This window comes from Amblyraja radiata, chromosome 25, assembly GCF_010909765.2.
Source record: "Amblyraja radiata isolate CabotCenter1 chromosome 25, sAmbRad1.1.pri, whole genome shotgun sequence".
Lineage (NCBI taxonomy): Eukaryota > Metazoa > Chordata > Chondrichthyes > Rajiformes > Rajidae > Amblyraja > Amblyraja radiata.
The window spans coordinates 22,375,961-22,398,498 of NC_045980.1; the positions used below are offsets into that span (position 1 = coordinate 22,375,961).

Sequence of the window (22,538 nt, forward strand, 5' to 3'; positions counted from 1 at the left end):
TCGTCAACTCTTCTAAACTCGCCAATTAGGTCGCCGCAGTGGGACAGCCCCTTTAAACCTGAATATTCAGCTAATTATAAATGTTTTCATGCATTAACCATCTTCCTGTTATTCTGATTACATTTGCAAAATATTTCCGGAAAATAACATTTAGCAAAAAACCTGTACTTTATCTATTTGTGCTGGTGCTTGTGTTTTTGGGACCAGTGTTTAAACTGTCATGTTTTTGCTTTTGGCAGGACGGTACAGTATTACCTAAGTGGTGTTGCACGAATTGCCAGGTTGCCTATGAGTCGGAAGCTATAGAAATGGCATTGGTTGAAGCATTAAAAAAGAAAATGATGGCTTATACACTTCAGGATTTGGTATGTTAAATCATCATTGTTCAGTAAAAAGCCTGTGTAGGATTCATAATTGCTTTATTGAGGGAAACCTTTTACAGCTTTGTGTCCTGGTCTTGAATAAATAATTAAAAGCAAATTATTATTCCCATCATACTAATGGAACGTTCCTCTATAATACAGTTGTAAATCTGAATGGAGGAAACTAGTGTGACATGCTTGAATCTAAAAGTGATTTTGACTGCAAAGCATTCATGTGGTTTGGGGAAAAATGTGCAAGTAATTCAGCATGGAAAACGTCTTAAATTCATAGATTGCATCTTTTTAAACCTTTTAACAGTGAATCAAAAACATATGTTGAAGTGCAAAATAATAGGTCCATATGCTGTTGTCAAAATTGCAACAAATGGATATGTTATTGAGACGGTCAAGTTAATGTAAAAAGCATATTAATTTGTTTTGAATGGTCATGAAATTAAAGTTCTCTACTTTGGTTCCAGCACTTGAGTATCTCATTTGCCTCTTGATATCCACATAATAGACCAGTGGTCAGACTAGAGCAGTGTGTAGATGGTCAGAACATCCTCTGGCCCTCCATTCTGCTTTTCTGACAATGTAAACAAGTCATTGCTACCAACACAATTAAAGATCCTAGTCATTCCTCCTCCCGTCGGGCAGAAGACACATATGCTTGAAAATCCCACAGCTTTTTATACCTAATTCGAAACAAGAAGGTAACCAGGGAGAAGAGAGGATTCTCAAGGATAAAGGAGGGAATTTGTGCTTGGAGTCTGGGGGTGCAGGTGAGGTACGAACTGAGTACTTTGCATCTGTTTTCACAAGTGAAATCTGTGTGGAGAGTAGTAATATACAAGGGCAGATTGAGAAGGATGAAGTGTTGGGATTCTTGAAGAACATTAAGGTGGATAAACCACCAGGACCTGATAGGATTTATCCCATGATATTGAGAAACAAGGGAGGAGATTGCAGGAGCCTTCCCAAAGATCTATGTCTTCTTTAACTGGAGGTGAGTTCCTGGAGATTAGCAAATGTTTTGAGACACAAAATGCTGGAGTAACTCAGCGGGACAGGCAGCATCTCTGGAGAGAAGGAATGGGTGACGTTTCAGGTCAAGACCCTTCTTCAGATTAGCAAATGTTATTCCCTTATTTAAGTAAGGAAGTAGTGAGAATCCAGGAAATTATAATTTATGGGGGAAATGTAGGGTGAAAATATACAATTTAAGGCATGATCCTTAACAGTATCGATGTAAGTGGGATCCTGATTACAAGTTCATAATTCCCTGAAAGTGGCAACACAAGTAGATAGAATGGTAATGGTATGCTTGCTTTCTTTAATCGGGACATTGAGTATAAGAGTCAGGAAGTCATGTTGCAGTCCTGGAAGTCCTTTGGCCATATTTCGAGTATTGCGTGCAGTTCTGGTCGTCCCATTACAGGAAGGATGGGGAGGCTTTGGAGAGGGTGCAGAGGAGGTTTACCAGAATAATACAATGTGCTGGAGTAACTTAACGAGTTAGGCAGCATCCTTGGAGAACATGGATGGGTGACGTCGCAGGCCAGGACCCTGCTTCTACCTGACCCGCTGAGCTACTTCAGCACTTTGTATCTTTTTTTTATAAGCCAGCATCTGCAGCTCCTTGTTTCAATATTTTTTATCAATTATGCCTTTCTCTGGAATACTGGAGGTTGTGGGACCTGATAGAAGTGTATAAAATTATGAGAGATAGAAAGGATAGTCAGAACCTTTTTCACAGGATGAAAGAAATCAAATGCTGGAGGACATTGCTTTAAGGTGAGAGGGAAAAAGTTTAAAGGAGATGTGTGGGGCAAGTTTTTTTAATTTTTACATAGGATGGTGAGTGCCTGGAACACGCTGCTGGTGTTGGTGGTTGAGGCAGATATGATATTGATACATATATGATACGATAAGAGGCTTTTGGAGCGTACTGAAAGTTGCATTACAGATCTTGACCAGATCTGTGACTTCCAGATTCAGTTGGTAGTTTTTTTTCCTCTGGTGGAACTGTGTTTATTATGATATTTAGTTGCCAATCCATCTACAAGGGAACTTGCATTTTACACGGTGGTTGTGTTCTTGAAAAGCATCGTATATCTCAAAAACACATAAATTAAACATTTACGCAACTACGCTGACAGGTGCAAATTTGAGTGCGTAATTTCAAAAATACGACTCGTAAATCAGACTTTCATATTGAATGAATAAGCGAGTTGAAACGTGTGAAACTCAAGGTGTCTGCATTTTGACAAATTAATCTGTTTAAATGTTGTATCTTGCCTGTTATTTAATGCATTTGTCAATATGTAATCTAAATCAATTACCACTTCTTCACAGTTAATGTACTGCCTCTCTGCCTCTTCCAGAATGGCAGCTATTAAGTTCGCTTGCTTGAACCACTTGAAAATTGTAATTGTTTCGTTTCCTTTTTGTTTCACTAGGTTTGTTCAAAATGCAAAGGCGTCAAAGAAGCTAACATGCCTATCTACTGTAGTTGTGCCCGGGACTTTGAATTAACTCTTTCTGTGAAGGTAGGTTTTATTCCACATCAACATCTTGTGTACTTAATCGCTTCACTTTCACAAAAATGTGGAACCGTGTTTCTTCCTTTAAGAAGATTATTTATTTTGATCAAGTCGGTAAATAATCTTAATAGAGACCAACCTAGGTGGTGCCTTCCATAGATTCAAACAATGACACAGATTTAGCCCATAAAAACACAATGATTTCAGCTGGCGGGTGGGAATAAGTTGTCATTTCTGTATATTCAATAAAATTAATATTGCTGTATAAATTATGTGATTGTAATATTTACCTCAAATTTCAGAAAAACTGACAAAGACTGGAAATTATAATCTTAATTTCTAGTTGGAAATCAGTCTCAAATTATATTGTGATTTTTGAAGCGGACAGGGTTGTGAACATTGTTTACATGAACCAGCAAGGCCTTTGACATGATGGGCTCATCTGGAAGATTAGGTCACATGAGATCCGGGGTGGGCTAGCCGATTGGATGCAAAGTTAGCTTGATGGAAAGAGTTGGAGAGTGGTATTGGGGTTTTTTTAGATTGGAGGCTTAACATAAAACAGTACTGTGCAGGAACAAGCCTTTTGGCCCACAATGTTTGTGCCAAACATAATGTCAAGTTAAACTGATCTCATCTGCCTGGACATGATCCACATTCTTCTGTGCCCTGTACTTCCGTGTGCCCATCTAAAAGCCTCTTAAACACCACTATCGTATCTGACTCCACCACCATACCTGGCAATGTGTTCCAGGACCCCACTACTCTAATGTAAAAACGAATTGCCCCACACATCTCCATTAAACTTTCCCATTCTCATCTTATAGCTATGAGATATACCCTCTAGTGATGGACATTTCCACCCTGGGAAAACATTTCTGACTGTCTACCCTTTCTGTGCCTCTCAAAATTTTATATACTTCTATCATGTCTCCCCTCTACCTCCGACGTTCCACAGAAAATAAACAAATTATTTCCCTGTACCTGAAAGCCTCTAATCCAGGCGGAATTCTGATGTACCTTCTCTGCACACTCTCCAAAGCCTCAACATCTTTCCTGTAATGGTGCGACCAGATGCGGGCTAAATAAAGCCCTATAATGCTACATCATGATTTCCTGGCTAGTACATTCAATGCCCTTAACAATTACGCTATGCCTTGTTTGCCACCCTATTAATTTGTGCTGCCACCTTCAGTGAGCTGTGAACTTGGATCCAAGATCCTTCTGCACATCAATGCTCTTAAGGGTCTTGCCATTAACTACCTACTTTCTCTTTACACACAACCTCCCAAAGTGCAACACCTCACACTTGGTCTGGTTAAACTCCATCTGCCCATTTCTGCAGTTCATCTATATCCCGCTGTATCTTTTGACAGCATTCCTCACTGTCTGCAACTCATCCAATTTTGAACCCCACTGATCACAAACCTCCAGTCAGAATATCTACCTTCTACCATAACCCTCTGGCTTGTATGAATAAGCACTTCTGAATCCATACAACCGAGTCATCATGAATCCTGTACATCTTAACCTTCTGGATCAGCCTACCATGAGGGACCTTGTTAAAAGCCTTTCTAAAATCCACGTATACAACATCCACCGCCCTACCTTCATCAATCCTGTGACCATTGATGTGCTGCAGGAATCAGTGCAGGATCCACTGTTGTTTGTCATCCACTTTAATAATTTGGGTGACAATGTTGTTGGATGACCATGAACAGTAAGTTTACGGATGACACCAACATTGGTGGTGTAGTGGAAGAGGATTATTTAAGATTACAGTGGGATCTACATCAACTGGGGAAGTGGGCGAAAGAAATGCAGATGGAATTTATCTCTGCACAGTGGTGTAGCAGTAGAGCTGCTGGCTTACAGCGCTAGAGACCCGGTTTCTATCCTGACCGCTGGTGCTGTCTGTACAGAGTGTAAACATTCTCACTGTGACTGGGTTTTCTCCGAGTGCTTCGGTCTCCTCCCACATCCCAAAGACGTGCAGGTTATTTGGGTTCTGTTAATTGCACCTAGCGTGTAGGATGTGGAACTGGGATGACAGATATAGTAAAAGAGGGACGCTGGTTGGTGCGGTCTTGGGCCGAAGGACATGTTTCCACGCTGTATCTCTAAACCAAGTTAACTTTTGTAAGTTAAACTGGGGCAGGACTTGTACAGTAAATGTGTGGGCCCTGAGGATGTAGAACAGCAGCCCTGGGACTAGGTACATATTTTCTCTAAAGTGAAGACTCGGGTAAACAATGTGGTGGATAGCATATTTGGCATACTTGCGATCACCCGTATACTTGTTCTATCCGGCACACCGGGAACAATTTACAGAGGCCAATTAACCTACAAATCTGCATGTCCTCAGAATGTGGGATGAAACCGAAGCACTTGGAGAAAACACACGGTCACAGGGAGAACGTACAAACTCCGTGCAGACAGCAGACAAAGTCAGGACTGAACCCAGGTCCCAGGCACTGTAAGGCAGCAACACTACCGCTGCAACACTCTGCCACCCAGAAGCGACGTCAAGTTACAACTGTACAATTTATAGGCAGGATCACACTTGCAGTATTGTAGGTAGTTTTTGTTGCCCAACTGTAGGAAGAATGTCATTAAGTTGCAACAGGTACAGAAAATATTCATGAGAATGTTACCAAGACTTGAGTTTTTAAGGGGAGGCTGGATAGGCTGGGAATTATCTCCCTGTTGCCTAGCAAACTGATGGCTAATCTTGAAGAAATAAATATATGAAACAATGAGGTAAAATACGTTTTTTTTTACATAGGATAGGGGAGTCCAAAATGAGAGGTCATAGGTTAAAGTGACAGGGGAAAGATTAAAAAGGGATCAGAAGGGCAACTTTATCGTACAGGCGGTGGGTACATGAATGAATGAACGAGCTGCCCGAAGAAGCTTTGGAAGTGACTAATTACATTGTTTAAAATATGCTTAGGTATATAGAGAGGAAACGGTCAGATAGATTCTCGGCCAAATGCATAAATGAAATGGGTCCAAGGGCCGTTTTTTAAAACTTGCTGTCGAACCCTATGTCTGACTTTTAGCTAGTTTGCAGCCTTCCTTGCATTTAGATGTTAAAATACTGGCTTAATTTGTTCTTTTTGCTTTTCTGTGCACATACAGGGATTTATGGAGCAAATCCAGGTATTTAGGAATATTGCCACACATTACAGTATGCCCTTCCTGACGGAGACTGTTGATTGGATGTTTAGGATGAATGCACACTTGAAGTCATGAAGGCAGAAGAATTAACTGGATGGAAGTCAGACAGATTATGGACATCACTTATTGTAGGCCTGTTGAAGAAAGTTTCAATACCAGCAACACATCAATATGCCAGCATTGCTCCATTTCAGTGGAAGAAACAACTCGCTTCTTGGGCAATTCAAAGATAATAGGTTCTTCCTGAAGATACATTTCTGACAGTGCCAGGTTAATTTCTTGAAAGAGTAATGACATCTAACACCAAATGCATCCTGATGCATCCTTTTGATACTCAAAGTTAAAATTGAACTTGTTCCATAACGTACAGTTCATATTTGTGGATGTGCACATGCCAAGAAACTATTGCAGTGTAACATGCACTATGTTTACAAGGGATAAGTTTCATAAACTGTTCCAATTAAAGTCAACCAATTTAACTTTGCCTCAGACTTATGAGGTCAAATCCTAATTTTAATTCTGTTGCTGCTATCTGGTTAATTGACAAAGCATGTAACATTTGATATCTTTTGCAGGATATTGAGCTCATAGACCTTTGTACAAATCTCTAAGTTTTGAACAACATTCACAAAATATATTCCTTTCTAAAATGTTTAACGCAGGTTTATAAAACAGGAAATTGGAGTGGCCGTGCTTCATGTGTAGGAAATGATTGGGTAATTTCCAAGTAGTGTGTAATATAATTGCTCCAAAAGTGCTCTGTGCTAGCTGTAGTGTTAGTTGGTTTTATTGGTAGTCCATGCATTTCATGTGAAAAACCAAAAGAACCATTGTCAGTGTATTTATCAACTAAATACCAATAGCATTTGTGGAAGTTTTCAGTATCCAAATTAGTGCTCTTGTGCATTTTAAATTGCATGGTATCGTGTCAAACTTTATTTGAAATTCACAAATGATTTATTTTTTTTACAAGCTATAAAATGTGTCACTCTAATTCTCTGTTTCACTGTATTGACATACAAAAGGGTGGAGTTTACCAAAAAAATAAAAACTGAACTATTGTAAGCAAAGTAACCATGTAAGCAAAGTAAATTGGGTCATAAGGATATACAAAAGCAGAGGCCAACAAGCAATTGTACTTGGTCTAATTCTTTTAAATGAAAGCTTAGATTCTATGACTGATTATAGATTACAAATGTTTAATTATATATTAGTTTTACTGTTTTCAGCCCATGCAGTAGTCCTTCCTATTTTCCAATCTTAAAGATCAAATTTCTAAATAAGTTCATAGCCCACCCTCTAATCTTACTTGAGAAGGGTTTCAAACTACCAGAGACATTAGGTTAAACTATGGAAAGCATCATTTATTTTCAAATTGGTGCAGTGCATTTGATGATGATGTAGACAAATGCATATAGTTGTATATTTAACTTGTATTCAGCTAAGATGAAGGGTGAGTAAATTATGTTGTCCCATACAGTGCAATTCCTCAATATATATTGACCTTCATATCTTGGGTTGGTCCCACCTGCTCCCATTTTCTTGGTGGAGATACTGTTGCAGCTATAGTTAATTATAATTAGCATATACAGTGCCCTCCATAATGTTTGAAACAAAGACCCGTCATTTATTTATTTGCCTCGGTACTCCACAATTTGAAATTTGTAATAGAAAAGATCACATGTGGTTAAAGTGCACTTTGTCAGATTTTAATAAAGGCTATTTTTATACATTTTGGTTTCAGAAATTACAGCAGTGTTTATGTATGGTCCCCCCCATTGCAGGGCACCATAATGTTTGGGACACAGCAATGTTATGTAAATGAAAGTAGTCATGTTTAGTATTTTGCTGCATATCCTTTGCATGCAATGACTGCTTGAAGTCTGCAATTCATGGACATCACCAGTTGCTGGGTGTCTTCTCTGGTGATGCTCTGCCAGGCCTGTATTGCAGCCATCTTTAGCTTTTGCTTGTTTTGGGGGATAGTCCCCTTCAGGTTTCTTTTCAGCATATAAAAGGCATGCTCAATTGGGTTCAGATCGGGTGATTGACTTGGCCACTTAAGAATTGACCGTTTTTTAGTTTTGAAAAACTCCTTTGTTGCTTTAGCAGTATGTTTGAGATTATTGTCTTGCTGTAGAATGAACCACCGGCCAATGAGTTTTGAGGCATTTGTTTGAACTTGAGCAGATAGGATGTATCGAAACACTTCAGAATTAATTATGCTCCTACCATCAGCAGTTGTATCATCAATGAAGATAAGTGAGCCAGTACTTTCAGCAGCCATACATGCCCAGGCCATAACACCCCCACCACCGTGTTTCACAGATGAGGTGGTATGCTTTGAATCTTGGGCAGTTCCTTCTCTCCTCCATACTTTGCTCTTTCCATCACTCTGATATAAGTTAATCTTCATCTCATCTGTCCACAAGACATTTTTCCAGAACTGTGGTTGCTCTTTTAAGTACTTCTTGGCAAACTAACCTGGCCATCCTATTTTTGTGGCTAACCAGTGGTTTGCATCTTGCAGTGTAGCCTCAGTATTTCTGTTCGTGAAGTCCTGTGCGGGCAGTGGTCATTGACAAATCCACACCTGACTCCTGAAGAGTGTTTCTGATCTGTCGGACAGGTGTTTGGGGATTTTTCTTTATTATAGAGAGAATTCTGCTGTCACCAGCTGTGGAGGTCTTCCTTGGCCTGCCAAGTGCTCTCTTTCTTCTTAATGATGTTCCAAACAGTTGATTTTAATAAGCCTGAGGTTTGGCTGATGTTTCTAACAGTTTTATTCTTGTTTGTCAGTCTCATCATGGCTTCTTTGACTTTCATTGGCACAACTTTGGTCCTCATGTTGATAATCATACCTGAGCAATTACAAATGCCTGTGAAGCCATGTGTCCCAAACATTGTGGTGTCCTGAAATGGGGGGACTATGTATAAACACAGCTGTAATTTCTACATGGTGAAATCAAAATGTATAAAAATTGCCTTTAATAAAATCTGACAATGTGCACTTTAACCACATGTGATTTATTTTCTATTACAAATCTCAAATTGTGGAGTACAGAGGCAAATAAATAAATGATGGGTCCCAAACATTATGGAGGGCACTGAAAATGATTTTTGTTTTTGTGTTATTTATTGCAAAAAACACACCATTTGATCAAAATATATTTTCATTCTCAACTTCGTTCTTAAATTGTGTCCCAATTTTTTTAATTAATTTAGAAAGAAATACAAATTAAATATTGACTCCTTAGTACATTGGCACATACTCATTCTAGTTTGGTTTCTCATTAAAATAAACATTCTTGTACGATTCCGGCAAGAATTAAAATTTTGAGGTATACTTATAAATATCTGAGAAGACAAATTCTTGAGCATAGGCTAAACATTCTACTTGGAACAATGAATGAATAATTCATACCAAATCAGACCGATGCTATTCCTTGATTACATCCTCATTACTGGTGCCCAAATTGATCCAGGGCACTCGGAGGAAAAAATATTCCCACTTGGTCCAAGGACTCACACACTTCTTGAAGGATCAATTTCAATGCTTAATTATTGCTGCGGGCCGTACATAGCTTTGCTGTTGACACTGAGACTGCAGTTGCCGGAATCCTGAATTAAAAATTAAGTGCTGTGGGAGGTAATCTGTGCAGGGAATGGACAGATGACGATTTGGGTCCGACTGAAGAAGGATCCTGCCTGAAACATCATCTAATCAACTGAGTGCCTCCATCCTCCCTCATTAAGTAATGCAAATATGGAGATGTCCTGCAACTGAACCTCGAGTGGTAGTAGTGCAAAGTTCATGGGACTGCTAGACTTTGCGCTACTCTGGTTGCACTGTGGCAGTCTGGTTTACTGAGAATAACTGGTCTTTTATTGCATATTGTTATTGTGTTTAATATGTCTGGAAAGCTGCAGTCAGTAAGAATTGTATTGTTCTAGTTCCGGATAATTAAATACCTTTGAATTTGAACTCTTGAGGTATGTGAGGTTTAATGTGTGGCGTAAACTTGATGGTTACACCACAAAAATCTGATAGATTTGGCATTAACTCGGATTATGTAAGGATTGACGTCATATTTAAGGTATGAACATGCAATGTTTTCTGCTCTGGTAACTTTTGTAGATAACATGAATCACTGCTAAATTGTACTGCAAGAAATTCAAACCAAATCAGCACCCTGTCAGATCCATCTTTTTTCAACCTATATTTCCAGCTTCCACAAATGCCAGGAATAAAAAAAAAAACAATGCTTAAAATACAGGTTGATAACAATAGAATGAATTTGAATAATAGGATTAGTTTTCTGATCTAGTATTTTTAATAGGAAGCCTGGGATTTAATGCATTAACGTTTGATCCATCTTGGAAATTCTCCTTTACGGACTGCTCAATCCTGGAAACATTGATATGTGACTTACTCTAAATAAAGGAGATGAGTATATTGTATAATTAGAATGTTGTAAAGTCAAATATAGCATTAGTTTGAATGCTGAGGTTGCTCACCTCCAGCTTGTGGTCTCCCGTTGAAGTGTGAATGCTTTCCACAAAGGTCTGATGCAGGTGCAGTTTCATGCAGCTGTGATATGCAAAGAAGAGGTGCCAGTGGGTACGTTCTTATGGTTTGTGCAGGTGGTAAAATTGAAAGCAATTTGTCCTTATTTATGAAGGAGTAAAAAATCCAAGTTGAGTTCATTCTTGATCTTTAATTTTCAAAGTAGAAATGAAAATGTATTATTTTCCCTTCCCAAAGTTAAGAACCATCCACCTTGCTAATAAATGGATCTCGTAATTTAGAAAGGTGAAAAGTCAAGTATGTGCAAAGAAAATATATGTTGCTTCAAAAATGACAAGATATTGAAATCGCATGTATTCTAAAAGCCACAGTATGTTCAACCAGGATCAGTAGTTTAAAATAAATCTTATACTCTTTTTCTTGAGGCTCATGTCGAGCTTCTGGTGTCTTGAGTTTCATGTGTGAGCCTCCATGGTAACGTTTAGGTTGGTTCTCCCTGAGAAGAATCACAAATAACTCAATGTTGCTCTAAATCAACATACAGATAGTAGAAACAATAGTTTCAATAAGGAATCAAATGGACAGTAATTAAGAGTTGGATCCCCTTTGTACCACAATGTATTAAAGTCAATGGAAATGCTCAGACTGTCAAACCAACTTACTCCATGCAACCCAAACATGATTCTTTTTCATTCCTGCTCTAAGTGCTATATTTCTTCACTAACTCTCACATTTATCCACTGACCCTTATTAGCAAGCCATTTTGTTACTGCAGTACATTCCGTATTAGCTAAACTTTTTTTTGTTCTTCAACAACCTTCTGAGGAATTTTCACCACTGTCAACATTAATGAGGAAGACTTCGAGGTTTAAAAATAAATTCTGATGAAAAAATAATTAAATAATGGTGCTGGTTTTTTTTAAAGTAATAATTTACAAATAATTCTTTATAGGAATACATCATGTTAAAACCTCCAGCAGAGTGGAACCCTACGTAGACACAAAATTTAAAAAACAATTATTACCTTTAAAACATCTTCTTTTTCCCTTGTTATTAGCGTCATGGGCTCATATAACATAGAAACAGGCCCTTTAGCTGACCATATCTATGCTAAACATCAACTACCCTTCTATAATAATATGAACCAGTATTTGGACTGAAGCCGCCTTCACCTTGAGGATTCTAGTGCTTGTCCAAGTAGTTGTTGAATGTTGTGAGACTGCCTGCTTCCAACAGCCTCTCAAACAATGTAATGCAGTTTGCAATCACTCGCTGCTCTGTGCTCCACCTGGACTCGTGCCTATTTCACCCCTCCACCTACATTCCTTCCTCTAGCTTCACAATTTGCAACTATTCAATCCTTTTGTCTCACACCTGTCTTTTCATCTCAGGTTTTTGTCCAACCATGTGCTTATGAATGATATCTTTATTTCGAACGATTTAAAAAAAAAGAAGAAAAGATGAAAATGAATAAATAAAAGGAAAATTATATATATACATATATATATACATAAATACATACACACATACATACATGTACATACATACATATACACACATAACATATGTACATATGTAAATTAAAAAATCAAAAGCCAATTGCAACATAATACACATTAGACTCGTTCGAAAAGGGATAGGAAGAAGCCTATGCTTGTCAAGTCCTACCCCCATTCTTCACCATTAACAAATGCAAAATTCAATAAAATAAACTAAACAGACAATTCAAATAAAACTACTCCAATCAAGCTATTAAGAAAAAAAGAACAAAAAAAGCAACCTATTACTTACCAGGCCTTGTCCTGTACTTCCTCTCACCAGCTTTCTCTTCTCCCCCCCCCCCTTGTAAACCAGTACCTGCAGTTTCTTTGTTTCTACATTAAATACTTTGTGGTGGTTTCCAAATATTAAAATTGTCTCTTTTAAAAAAAAGTAATGTCTAAAAATATTTCACAAGATATGGGACCAGTGGCTATTGTTCATATTCATTACTAAATTCAGCAAACGATAGGTGAGAGACCTTTTTGACTCTAATTTCTTGACATGTATGTGAAAATCCAATGTTTTGGTTTAATTATCTGAGAATTATTTCACTTTGATAGACCTTACCTGCAATATAAAATTGTTGGTAATGTTATCAACAATGTTTGCAATTTTGTGGTAGTACTGGTCTCACTTCTTGTTCTGTAGTTCCATTTTCATGATGTGTTGATGTATTTCCATTCTTTATTACCTGTGTAGTTTTAAAAATGGTTTCATGAATATGTGTTTCCCAATAAGTAACCTGTGCAAATGGAACCATTGCAAGTGTAGGGAAAGAGTGTCATCTTATTCTGGGTGCAATAGTTCTAGTTGTCACTTGACATTTTTAGTTACAAATTTTAAAAACTTTCAAAAGTATTCAAACTTTAATTGTATGCCTTTGAAATTCCCATGCTGCTGTATAAATTCAAACGTGGACTGTTTTCTCTAGAACACTAGAAGTTGAGAGGAGACCTAATAGAAGTTGATGAAATTATGAGAGGCATAGATTGGGTGGACAGACCCATTTTCCCCCAGGGTGGAATTGTCAAAGGTAAGGAGGGCATAGTTTTAAGGTATGGGGGCAAAGCTTAAAGGAGATGTGGGGCATTTTTTAAATTTATTTTTTTTGCTTAGAGGGTAGTAGCCTGGTATGTGCTACCAGGTGACGCAGTTACGATAGTGGGATTTACAAAAGACTTTTACTGTAAGTAGAGATATGGATGTGCAGGGAATGAAGAGGTATGGATTATGTGAGGCAGATCAAATTAGTTTATCTTGGCATTATATTGGGCACAGACAAAGGGCCTATTCCAGTGTTGTACCTTCTACGTTCTAGCTAATAAAGGGAGATAACTATATATTATTTATTTCGTGCATTGGCCATAACCTTTTACAGTAAATAATTCCAATAGTTTACATTCTTCAGGCATGTTGTAAGCTTTCTGACAATATAGCATTTGAAGTTTGCAGCAGAAATATTTTAGTTCTCAAATTGCAACCACAACATCAAATGTGTGTAAAGATGGCCCATTTTGAGTCCATCTTTCAATTTAGTAATTAAACTGAAGCCTCATTTACCAGCTCAGGTGGACACAAAGATCCCTTTCACACCCCCTGATGTTATGATGATCTGCTCATTTTGTCCTCAAGACATTCAAGGTACTGTATAACCAATCAACTACTTTTGAGGTACAACCATTTTTTTCATGACATAACAAGATCCTTCAAAGAACAAATTAACAAATAACTAAATAATTATTTGTCTTGGTGTTTGGTTAGGTGAAGAACATTAGCCAATCCAGCCAAAAACCTCCTGATATACTAAATACAGCTGTGGGATATATTTGAGACCCTTATGCATTAGGGTTAGGGAAACCCAGGCTAGTTCAAATTATATTTTCATCTGGAAGTTAACATTTCTGTGGCACGTTTCATTGCTAAATCAAAATTCTATTCTTTGGCGACTAAAATTTCAGTTCTGATATTGGCTGCAATCAGTTCATTCAAGTACATTTGCCATCTCATCAAAGTAAAACTGGACAAGTGATCTGCAGAGACCCTGGATTAGAACACACAATCTTTTTAATTATAGTAGAAAAAAGCAATATGTATATTTGATCTTTCACCTCTTCAAACTTCTTTGCACTGTAAACATCATTCTTGTTCATGAAAGTCAGCAAAATCCAGTCACACAGGAATGATCCCTAAATACAGAGAAGACAAATTAATTACTGAAATTACATGGACAGTGGCAAGTCTCTACAAATTGTAGCAGTTCACGGGTGAATGTATGAAAATTGTACAAAGATAAGAGGAATACTTTCAAGAGTGAGTTAGATAGGGCTCTTAGAGATAGCTGGTCGGGATATGGGGAGAAGGCAGGAACGGGGTACTGATTGGGGATCATCAGCCATGATCACATTGAATGGCGGTGAGGGCTGAATCAAAGGGCCGAATGGCCTACTCCTGCACCTATTGTCTATTGAATAGATAAAACCTCAAGGCTGTTTGTAATCATTATGATTGTGGCTGATCTGTGAACTCAAGTTCAACTTTTCCATCTGCTCCAGCAATCAATTGATTTGCTTTAAGTCCAAAATATATCGATCATACTAAGCTAAAGGGAGAAGGTAGATGAGAAAGATCCTTCTATCAATCATCCTGTAACTGAGTGGTCTGAAATTGGTGCTTTTTCATGAAGCATAATCACTTGGTAGAAATATGGGAGCGAAACCAAGACCTAATTTTTCAAGTCTTCTCAGAATCTTGTCTTTCATTGGGCCTGATCAAATACTTCATTTCACTTCTCACAGGATCCTCATGGTCAGGTCTGTCCTTCATTGCTTCATGGTTCTCAGCCATCCAAGGATCTTGTTGCCTTGGCTGACCCACAGGGCCGAGTGGTCCACAATCAGAAATCGGGTCCAGGAGGCACAAGCTGAGGTTCCGCCCACAGACAACCCTGATAACTTAATGACAACTTACACTCTCGCTGGGATTTTTTGGTTATGAAGTGTCCAGTTTATCTGTTATCTAAAATCGCCCTTTTTGAAAGAAGCCTTCATTATTTATAGATTTATACTTTGTCTCACGGTAGAGCTACCATTGGGTGACACAAGTCTCTTTAGTCACCTCATTTCTTATTCAAACCCAAACTGATTCTACATCATTCCTCACCATTGCCATGGTCTTATCCTTTGTTTAACAGAGCTACCCCTTTCATATTCTCTCCTGCCTCTCCTTCTGAAAATATAAAATTTCCCAAAATATAATTTCCTCGGCTTGGTCACTTTGTAACCAACATCTTTATCATGTCTCTGAAATCAATTGGATATAATACATTTTTTTATTTTGAAGTTATAGAACCATCTTTAGGAAATCGGCATGCACCAAAATAGTTGTCTTGGAAAAAAAGCTTCCATGTAGCTTCCCTGAAATAAACAATCACCTTGTATCTTATGAACACAGTCAGAACAAAATTTGGCAATTCATAGGTGGATACAGGTGAGGAGGAGGTTGATTGTCAGATGGGTGGACACAAGCTAGAGATGAAATCTCTGGTCTTTGTCCACCCAACTGCTGATTAAACCTCTCTCACCTGTATCCACCTGTCACTGGCCAGCTTTGTCCTGTCTCTACCCTTATTCCAGAATTCTCCTTGCTACTACAATCAGTCTGAAGAAGCATCTCGACCCGAAACCTTGTCTTTCCATTCCACAGATGTTGCCTATCCCGCTGAGTTACTCCAGCAGTTTATGTTTTACTCAAGATTCTATTATTTGCAATTCTTTTGTCTACGCTCTCAAGAACACACCAGCTGTATTTACTGCAGGAGACCGTGAGCGATCACTTCTATTGACACGTGCAATGAAACTCAATTAAACAATGTAATGTACAGCCTTGAGTATTTTTAACAGCAACAAAATTAAACTTGTTATTAAGTTTTTTCATTTTTATAAATCCTGCGGGTAAAAATAATCTTGTTTTTACAAGTCCATAGCCCGTAACTACCTTCTCACCATTGACAGTTGTTTTTATAACTTGATTGACTATAACACACGGCTTCTTTGTAATGCAACTATTGCGTTATAGCAGAACTACTTGCACACACTTGTGTTTGTACGCTCTACCCTTTCCTGACTGTTTTTGTCAGCCCCATGCAGTCATGCACCATTGCCTTCTTCCTCTCTGCCTTCCTACAAACCCTTTCAACTAAACTGCTTCCTTCTATGTCCAGCCTAGCTATCCTCTTTCCCGATTTTCCTCTGAAGCACAAGCAAAACATCCCAAGAAGACATTGGTCCCATGTCCACTGAGTGCAGTGTTTCTGATTTGTACAGTTCCAATCCACCACCCAAGCCATGGCCCCAATAGCTTGGAAATGTAAAGCCATTTCTCCAGTGGTTTATCCATCTGCTCTCTCCTGTTGCAGGGTGGTTGCGGTACATGTTTCAGTGCATCTCAAATATATTTGATCAAATATATTTCGAGGCAGTTGATCAGCATTAAAACATTTTTAAAATATTTTTAATAAATATATTTAATAATCAGATATTTTGACCATTAGGATCTTTCCTGGTGCAGAGGTGACCTGTACAAGAGCAGGTGACCTGAATGGGAACCAACATTCTTGCAGGGTGTCTTTGCTAATGCTACTCGGGAGGGTTTAGAGAGTAGTTTAGATACAACATGGAAACCTTTACCCCACCATGTCCATGCTGACCATCGATCACCCATTCATACTAGTTGTATGTATCCCACATTCTCATCCATTCGCTACACATTGGGCACAATTTCGAGGAGCACCCGAGAGCAGGATGGAACCCGGATCTGCGGCTCTACCAGCTGCACCTCCGCCCATAGCAGGTCAGAAATTGGAAGGAGTAATGGGAAGTTAGAGGATAGGAACAGTAATTCTCAAAGAAAGGGCAGGCAGGGAGATGTGAAGGAATATGGTGAAGCCGATGACCAAATGAAGTGTTGCACTTTGGGAAGTTGGATGTTAGGGGGAAAGACATAATTCATGACTTGACCTTGTCAGCATGATATGTGGAGCGATCTTGGAATACAAGTCCATAACGTCCTGAAAGTGACAACACCAGTAGTTAGAATGGTAAAGAGAGGATATGGTATGCTTGACTTCATTGGTCAAAAAGTCGTATTGCAGCTCTCTATAAGACTTTGGTTCGGCCACATTTAGAGAGCGACGTGCAGTTCTGGTCACCCTATTATGTGAAAGATGTGGAGGCCTTGGAAGGAGTGCAGGGAAGGTTTTCCAGAATGACACCTGGATAAGGGGATATTAGCTGCAGGGGGGAGTTGGACAGACGTGGATTGTTTTCTCTGGAACACTGGAAGGTTGCGGGTGGACCTGATAGAAGTGTATAAAATTGTAAGTATTAATAGGGTAAGAAGTCAGAATAGATAGCCATCCATTCTCTGCCTGTTCAGGTACCTGTCCAAATGCTTCTTAAACATCACAGTATCTTCTTGCATCACTTTCCTTGCTGAATGTTCAAGGCACCTTCCACACTTTCTAAAAAAAACTTGTTAATCTCTTTGAAACATTTCCACTGTCATCTGAAAGTTATACTTGTCAGGATTTGACATGTTCACCATGGAGAAACAAACATTGGCTTATCTTCCTTATCTATGCCTTTCATAATTGCATACACCTATCAGCCCTCCCCTCAGCGTCTGATGCTTCAAGAGGTAACAATGTAAATGTGTCCAACCATTCCTTTTGGCTAAAACCCTCTAATCCAGACAACATTCTAGTTAACCTCCCGCTCCGTCTCCAAACTCCATACATCATTCCTGTAATGGAGTGACCAGAACTGCACACAATACTCCAAATACATCCTAAGCAAAGTTGTATAATGCTGCAACATGATTCCGGACTCTTGCCTCAATGTTCCAACTGATGGAGACAAGCATATGATACGCCTTCTTTACCATGCTCTCTTGTGTGGCCACTTTCCATGTACACCACATAGACTGCCCTACCCTCATGAATCATCTTCATCATCATCTCAAAAAACTCAATCGATTTTATAAGATGTGACGATCTCTGCATAATGACACTCTGCCTGTCCCTACTAAGCTCGTGCGTTTCCAGATGCAAGTAGATCCTATCCATAAGAATCTTCTACAATCATTTTCTATCACTGTTGTAAGGCTCACCAGTCCAGAATTTCCTGTTTATCTCTAATTGCCTTTCTTAAACAAAGAAACAACATTCTTTGAAAAGCACAATTTCTCAACACCATCTACAATTTCCAGTCTATAAATGTACCTACAGCAATTGAATACTGCATCACTCATTCTTAATGTCATCGCAAGTACCATCGCGATACATCAGAATGTGGGATGAAATTCCTGTAATTGCAAAGATGTGCATACTATGACTTTGAGTAATACTGCACTTGATTCACCAGTGTTAAATATAAACAAAGGTACTTACAATCCCAATGGATGTGAGAGCTGAAGCGACATTAATTATCGTTGGAACGATATTAAATTTTCCTGCCTTGTAATGGAAAGAAATACTTTAGTTTTCTATTTACTTCAATTCTATGTACTTAATTTCCTTTATATTGCAATAAACACACTAATTAGAAAGCATGCATCTTTGACAGGCACCATGGCAGTGTGAAACTGAAGTCATTCGGATAGTGCTTTTCTAATCCTTTAACCTACAAATCTTGGATATAATGCAAAAGATATTTGGGCTTTGCTTGGCATCTTTCAAAGTAGAGAGGTGATACTTCCATGACAAATCCTTTCTGTGCACGTTTAGAAGGTTGCTTTAACCAATGAAAATGGTCACTTGTGCCTGGAAATTCAAGATCTTGATATTCTAAATGTTTCTGTTAAAAGGCAGGTTAATAATTGTATATTATTGATAAGAATTTCAGATACTGCAACACATTGGATTGGCCAGTGTACTCTGAACACACGGAAAGTGCTACAAAGCTCGTTAGTATTCTTGCAACTGATATATTATTAGTTACTTAATACACTGATTTAAACATTTGAAGTTAATAATATAAGAAACAATAAAACCTCCCAAATAAAACTCCTGCTAGAATTAGTGTGTCAATATTACAAATGAATTGAGGCAGGTATTTGAGGCAGGTAGTATCACAACATTTAAAAGACATTTGGACAGGTACATGGACAGGAAAGATTTAGATGCAGGCAGGTGTGACCAGTGTAGATGGGGCATCTCGGTTGGCATAGGCAAATTGGGCCGAAGAGCCTGCTTGTTTCCTGCTTCACGACTACACTTCTCTGTCCACAAAGCTCCCGATGACATTGTAATCTCAGTCACGGAGGCCGATGTCAGAAGAAACTTCATGAGGGTAAACCCTTGTAAATTGTCTGACCCTGATAGTGTGCCTGGTTCTGTTCTTAAAATCTGTGTGGACATACTGTTTTTGCAGACATCTTCAACATCTCAATACTAAGGTCCAGGGTTCTCACTTGCTTTAAAATAGTTTTTATTTTTTAAACTCCCTCTGCTTCCAGGCTGGAAACCGACTTCATAAAGAACAAATGAGTGACTTGATCAAAAGACCTGGTCAAACAAAAGTTTGAATATCCTTTTAGTTTGTTAATTGCTTTTTTTTAAAGATTAGGGCAATTCCAGCAATCGCTGCATTTATTGCCTGTGTGAATTTGCCCTCGAAAGTCGTGGTGGGACTTTTCCCTGAATGGCTACATTTCTTCTGGTGAAGGTACTTCCCCAATGGGTAGGGAAATCCCCGAGTTGGGTGCTGCAATGATGACGAAATAGCGATGTACTCCCTAGTCAGGATGGTTTATGACTTGGAGTGGAACAGTAAGAGGTGATGTTCTCACACACCTACCTTCTGTGTCAGTTGGCAGTAGATGTTATGAGCAGACACCAGAGAACAAGACACTCCAGCATATTCACGGCCTGTAAGGGTTGGACTCAGCCCACCAGAATGGAACTTAGGTAAAACTCAGTGAGAAGAATGAGTTGCTGAGCAGGTCAAAAGCAAGAGTTGAGATGCTCAAGAAGCATATTGTTGGAGCACATCCATTTGTCATGATAAGAACACACGAAACAGGAGTAGGCTATTCCGTCTTTCGTGCCATCTCGACCATTCAAGAAGCTCATGGCTGGTCTTTTCCCTCAGCACCTCTTTCCTCTAACCCTATATGCCTTGTTTTCATGACAATCTGTTGATTTCTGCCATGATGGGGGCAGACATACCCCCATCCATATAAACGAGACTGAGGTGGAGCGCGTCTCCAACTACAAATTCCTCGGGATACACATCTCGGAGGATCTGTCCTGGTCCCTCAACACCTCCAAGCTGATCAAAAAGGCGCAGCAGCGCTTTTACTTCCTGAGGAGGCTCAAGAGAGCTCACCTGTCCCCCCAGATCCTGACCAACTTTTACCGCTGTACCATCGAAAGCATCCTGACCACCTGCTTCACGGTATGGTACAGCAGTTGCACCGTAGCGGACAGGAAGGCACTACAACGGGTGGTGAAAATCGCTCAGTACATCATCGGTGCCCCGCTCCCTGCCATGGATGCCCTCCACCGAAAACGGTGTCTGAGACGGGCCGGGAAGATCATCAAAGACCCCTCCCACCCCAACCATGGACTGTTTGCCGTCCTCCCATCAGGGAGGCAGTACAGGAGCCTCAGGTCTCGTACTAGTAGGATGAGGAACAGCTTCTACAACAACACTATCACATTGCTGAACTCGGAGTCCCGCCGATAGATTTCTCCAGTCTCTCCGTCCACATTGTTTGCTTATTCTGTATTTTTATTTCTATATTGCACTATTACTACGGACTGACGCTAAACTGCATTTCGTTGTACCCATACTTGTATCTGTGCAATGACATTAAAGTTGAATTGAATTGAATTGAATTGAAATAGTGAATGAGCAGTCAGAGTCCTTTGGAATAGATAATTTCAAAGATTCATTTCCCTTTGGGTTCATGTGATAGGAGCAGTAATTAGGCCCTTTGGCCCATCACGTCTACGCGGCCATTCAATCATGGCTGATCTATCTTTCCGTCTCAACTCCACTCTCCTGCCTTCTCACCAGAACCCCTGAGTTAAAAGATCTCGGGTCAGTCTTGAATAATCATTTGCTTATTTTGAAACTGAAAGTAGTTCTGGTCACTTCAGCCAAGTGAAAAAAATTGCCTTGCATCATTCCTGTACAGAGGTTATCAATAGAGAAGAATTTGAACTGGTCAGTGGGGAAAAAAATAATATTTGAGCATAGAAACAGATTCTTCAGCCCATCACGTCCGTGTATTCTAGCACACTGATCCTTGTAACCCTGGACACTAATCCCGATTACCAATTATGTCGGTAATGATGATGGGAACTGAAATAGAGAGAAGCTGTGGGATCCTTTAAAGCCTTAACCTACAAGCAGGACTACTCACAAAAGGTATTACACATTATATGAACATCAGTCTTATATTCTTTTTTCAGATGCTTACTAAACTATAAGCAGTTATTTTATTCAGAATACATAATAATATAAAACTGAGTTTACCTCACCGTGGACGATAATGTCAATTCTTATCCCAAATACTTTAGTTAAGGTCCTATATTCAACACCGTTCTCCATGAAGTACTTTGTATGCCTAGCAGTCAGATGAAAAATTGCAAGAGGAAAAGAACAATTATTGTAGCTGCAGGGCTTTGTTTGATTGTCACACCTAAATGCTTTTAGCAGTGTAGGGGCTTCTGGGTTACACATGGCCTGGTTCACAGAAATCTGATTTTATGCTAATCCTGCCAGCATTTTTCAAGCTCACAATATAAAATTATAATAATGTAACATCCCATCTGTTCATTCAATTAGTTTAATTATGGACAGCGACTGATTGATTATTCAATTAAATGAAATCATTGTAGCAAGTGTATGTGGTGTAATACAGTGGGGGTTTATGCAGAAGAATCTCATCACATTTTTGACACAGAAATTGTATGGACAGTTTTAGGAAATATCACATCACACGGAATTTGTGCAGTGTAGATAATCCCCGAGTTACACAAGTGTTCTGTTCCTGAGAACTGTCCATACGATTTCTGCGTGTGTAGATAAACTGCAGATGCTGGTTTAAACCGAAGATGGACACAAAAGCTGGAGTAACTCAGCGGGACAGGTATCATCTCTGGAGAGAAGGAATGCGTGACGTTTTGGGTCGAGACCCTTCTTCAGACTGGTTAGGGATAGGGAAACGAGAGATACAGACTGATGTGGAGAGATAAAGAACAATGAATGAAAGATATGCAAACATGTAATAATGATAAAGGAAACAGGCTTTTTGTAAGCTGTTTGTAGGGTGAAAGTGAGAAGCCAGTGCAAATTGCGTGGGAGAGGGATAGAGAGA

General features: G+C 39.1%; 2 protein-coding genes across 4 annotated transcripts in view; one reads left to right on the plus strand and one right to left on the minus strand.

Moving 5' to 3' along the window:
• The window catches only part of pole (DNA polymerase epsilon, catalytic subunit), a 109,882-nt gene extending 102,727 nt beyond the window's left edge, over positions 1–7,155 (plus strand). Inside the window, exons 47-49 of the mRNA XM_033043398.1 lie at positions 240–365; positions 2,822–2,911; positions 6,047–7,155. Coding sequence (XP_032899289.1) covers positions 240–365; positions 2,822–2,911; positions 6,047–6,160 — 330 coding nt within the window. The 3' untranslated portion in view covers positions 6,161–7,155. The remainder of the gene's footprint in view (positions 1–239; positions 366–2,821; positions 2,912–6,046) is intronic.
• A 3,137-nt stretch (positions 7,156–10,292) lies between these two features.
• Positions 10,293–22,538, minus strand: part of p2rx2 (purinergic receptor P2X 2) — a 68,948-nt gene continuing 56,702 nt past the window's right edge. For 2 of the 3 annotated variants that reach the window (XM_033043403.1, XM_033043402.1), the window contains 5 exons: positions 21,695–21,785; positions 18,601–18,666; positions 14,264–14,341; positions 12,723–12,846; positions 10,293–11,109 (listed from right to left, as the gene is read on the minus strand). In XM_033043403.1, the coding sequence (XP_032899294.1) occupies positions 12,751–12,846; positions 14,264–14,341; positions 18,601–18,666; positions 21,695–21,785 (331 nt within the window). In that variant the 3' untranslated portion in view covers positions 10,293–11,109; positions 12,723–12,750. The remainder of the gene's footprint in view (positions 11,110–12,722; positions 12,847–14,263; positions 14,342–18,600; positions 18,667–21,694; positions 21,786–22,538) is intronic. The other variant, XM_033043404.1, reaches the window with a different exon arrangement.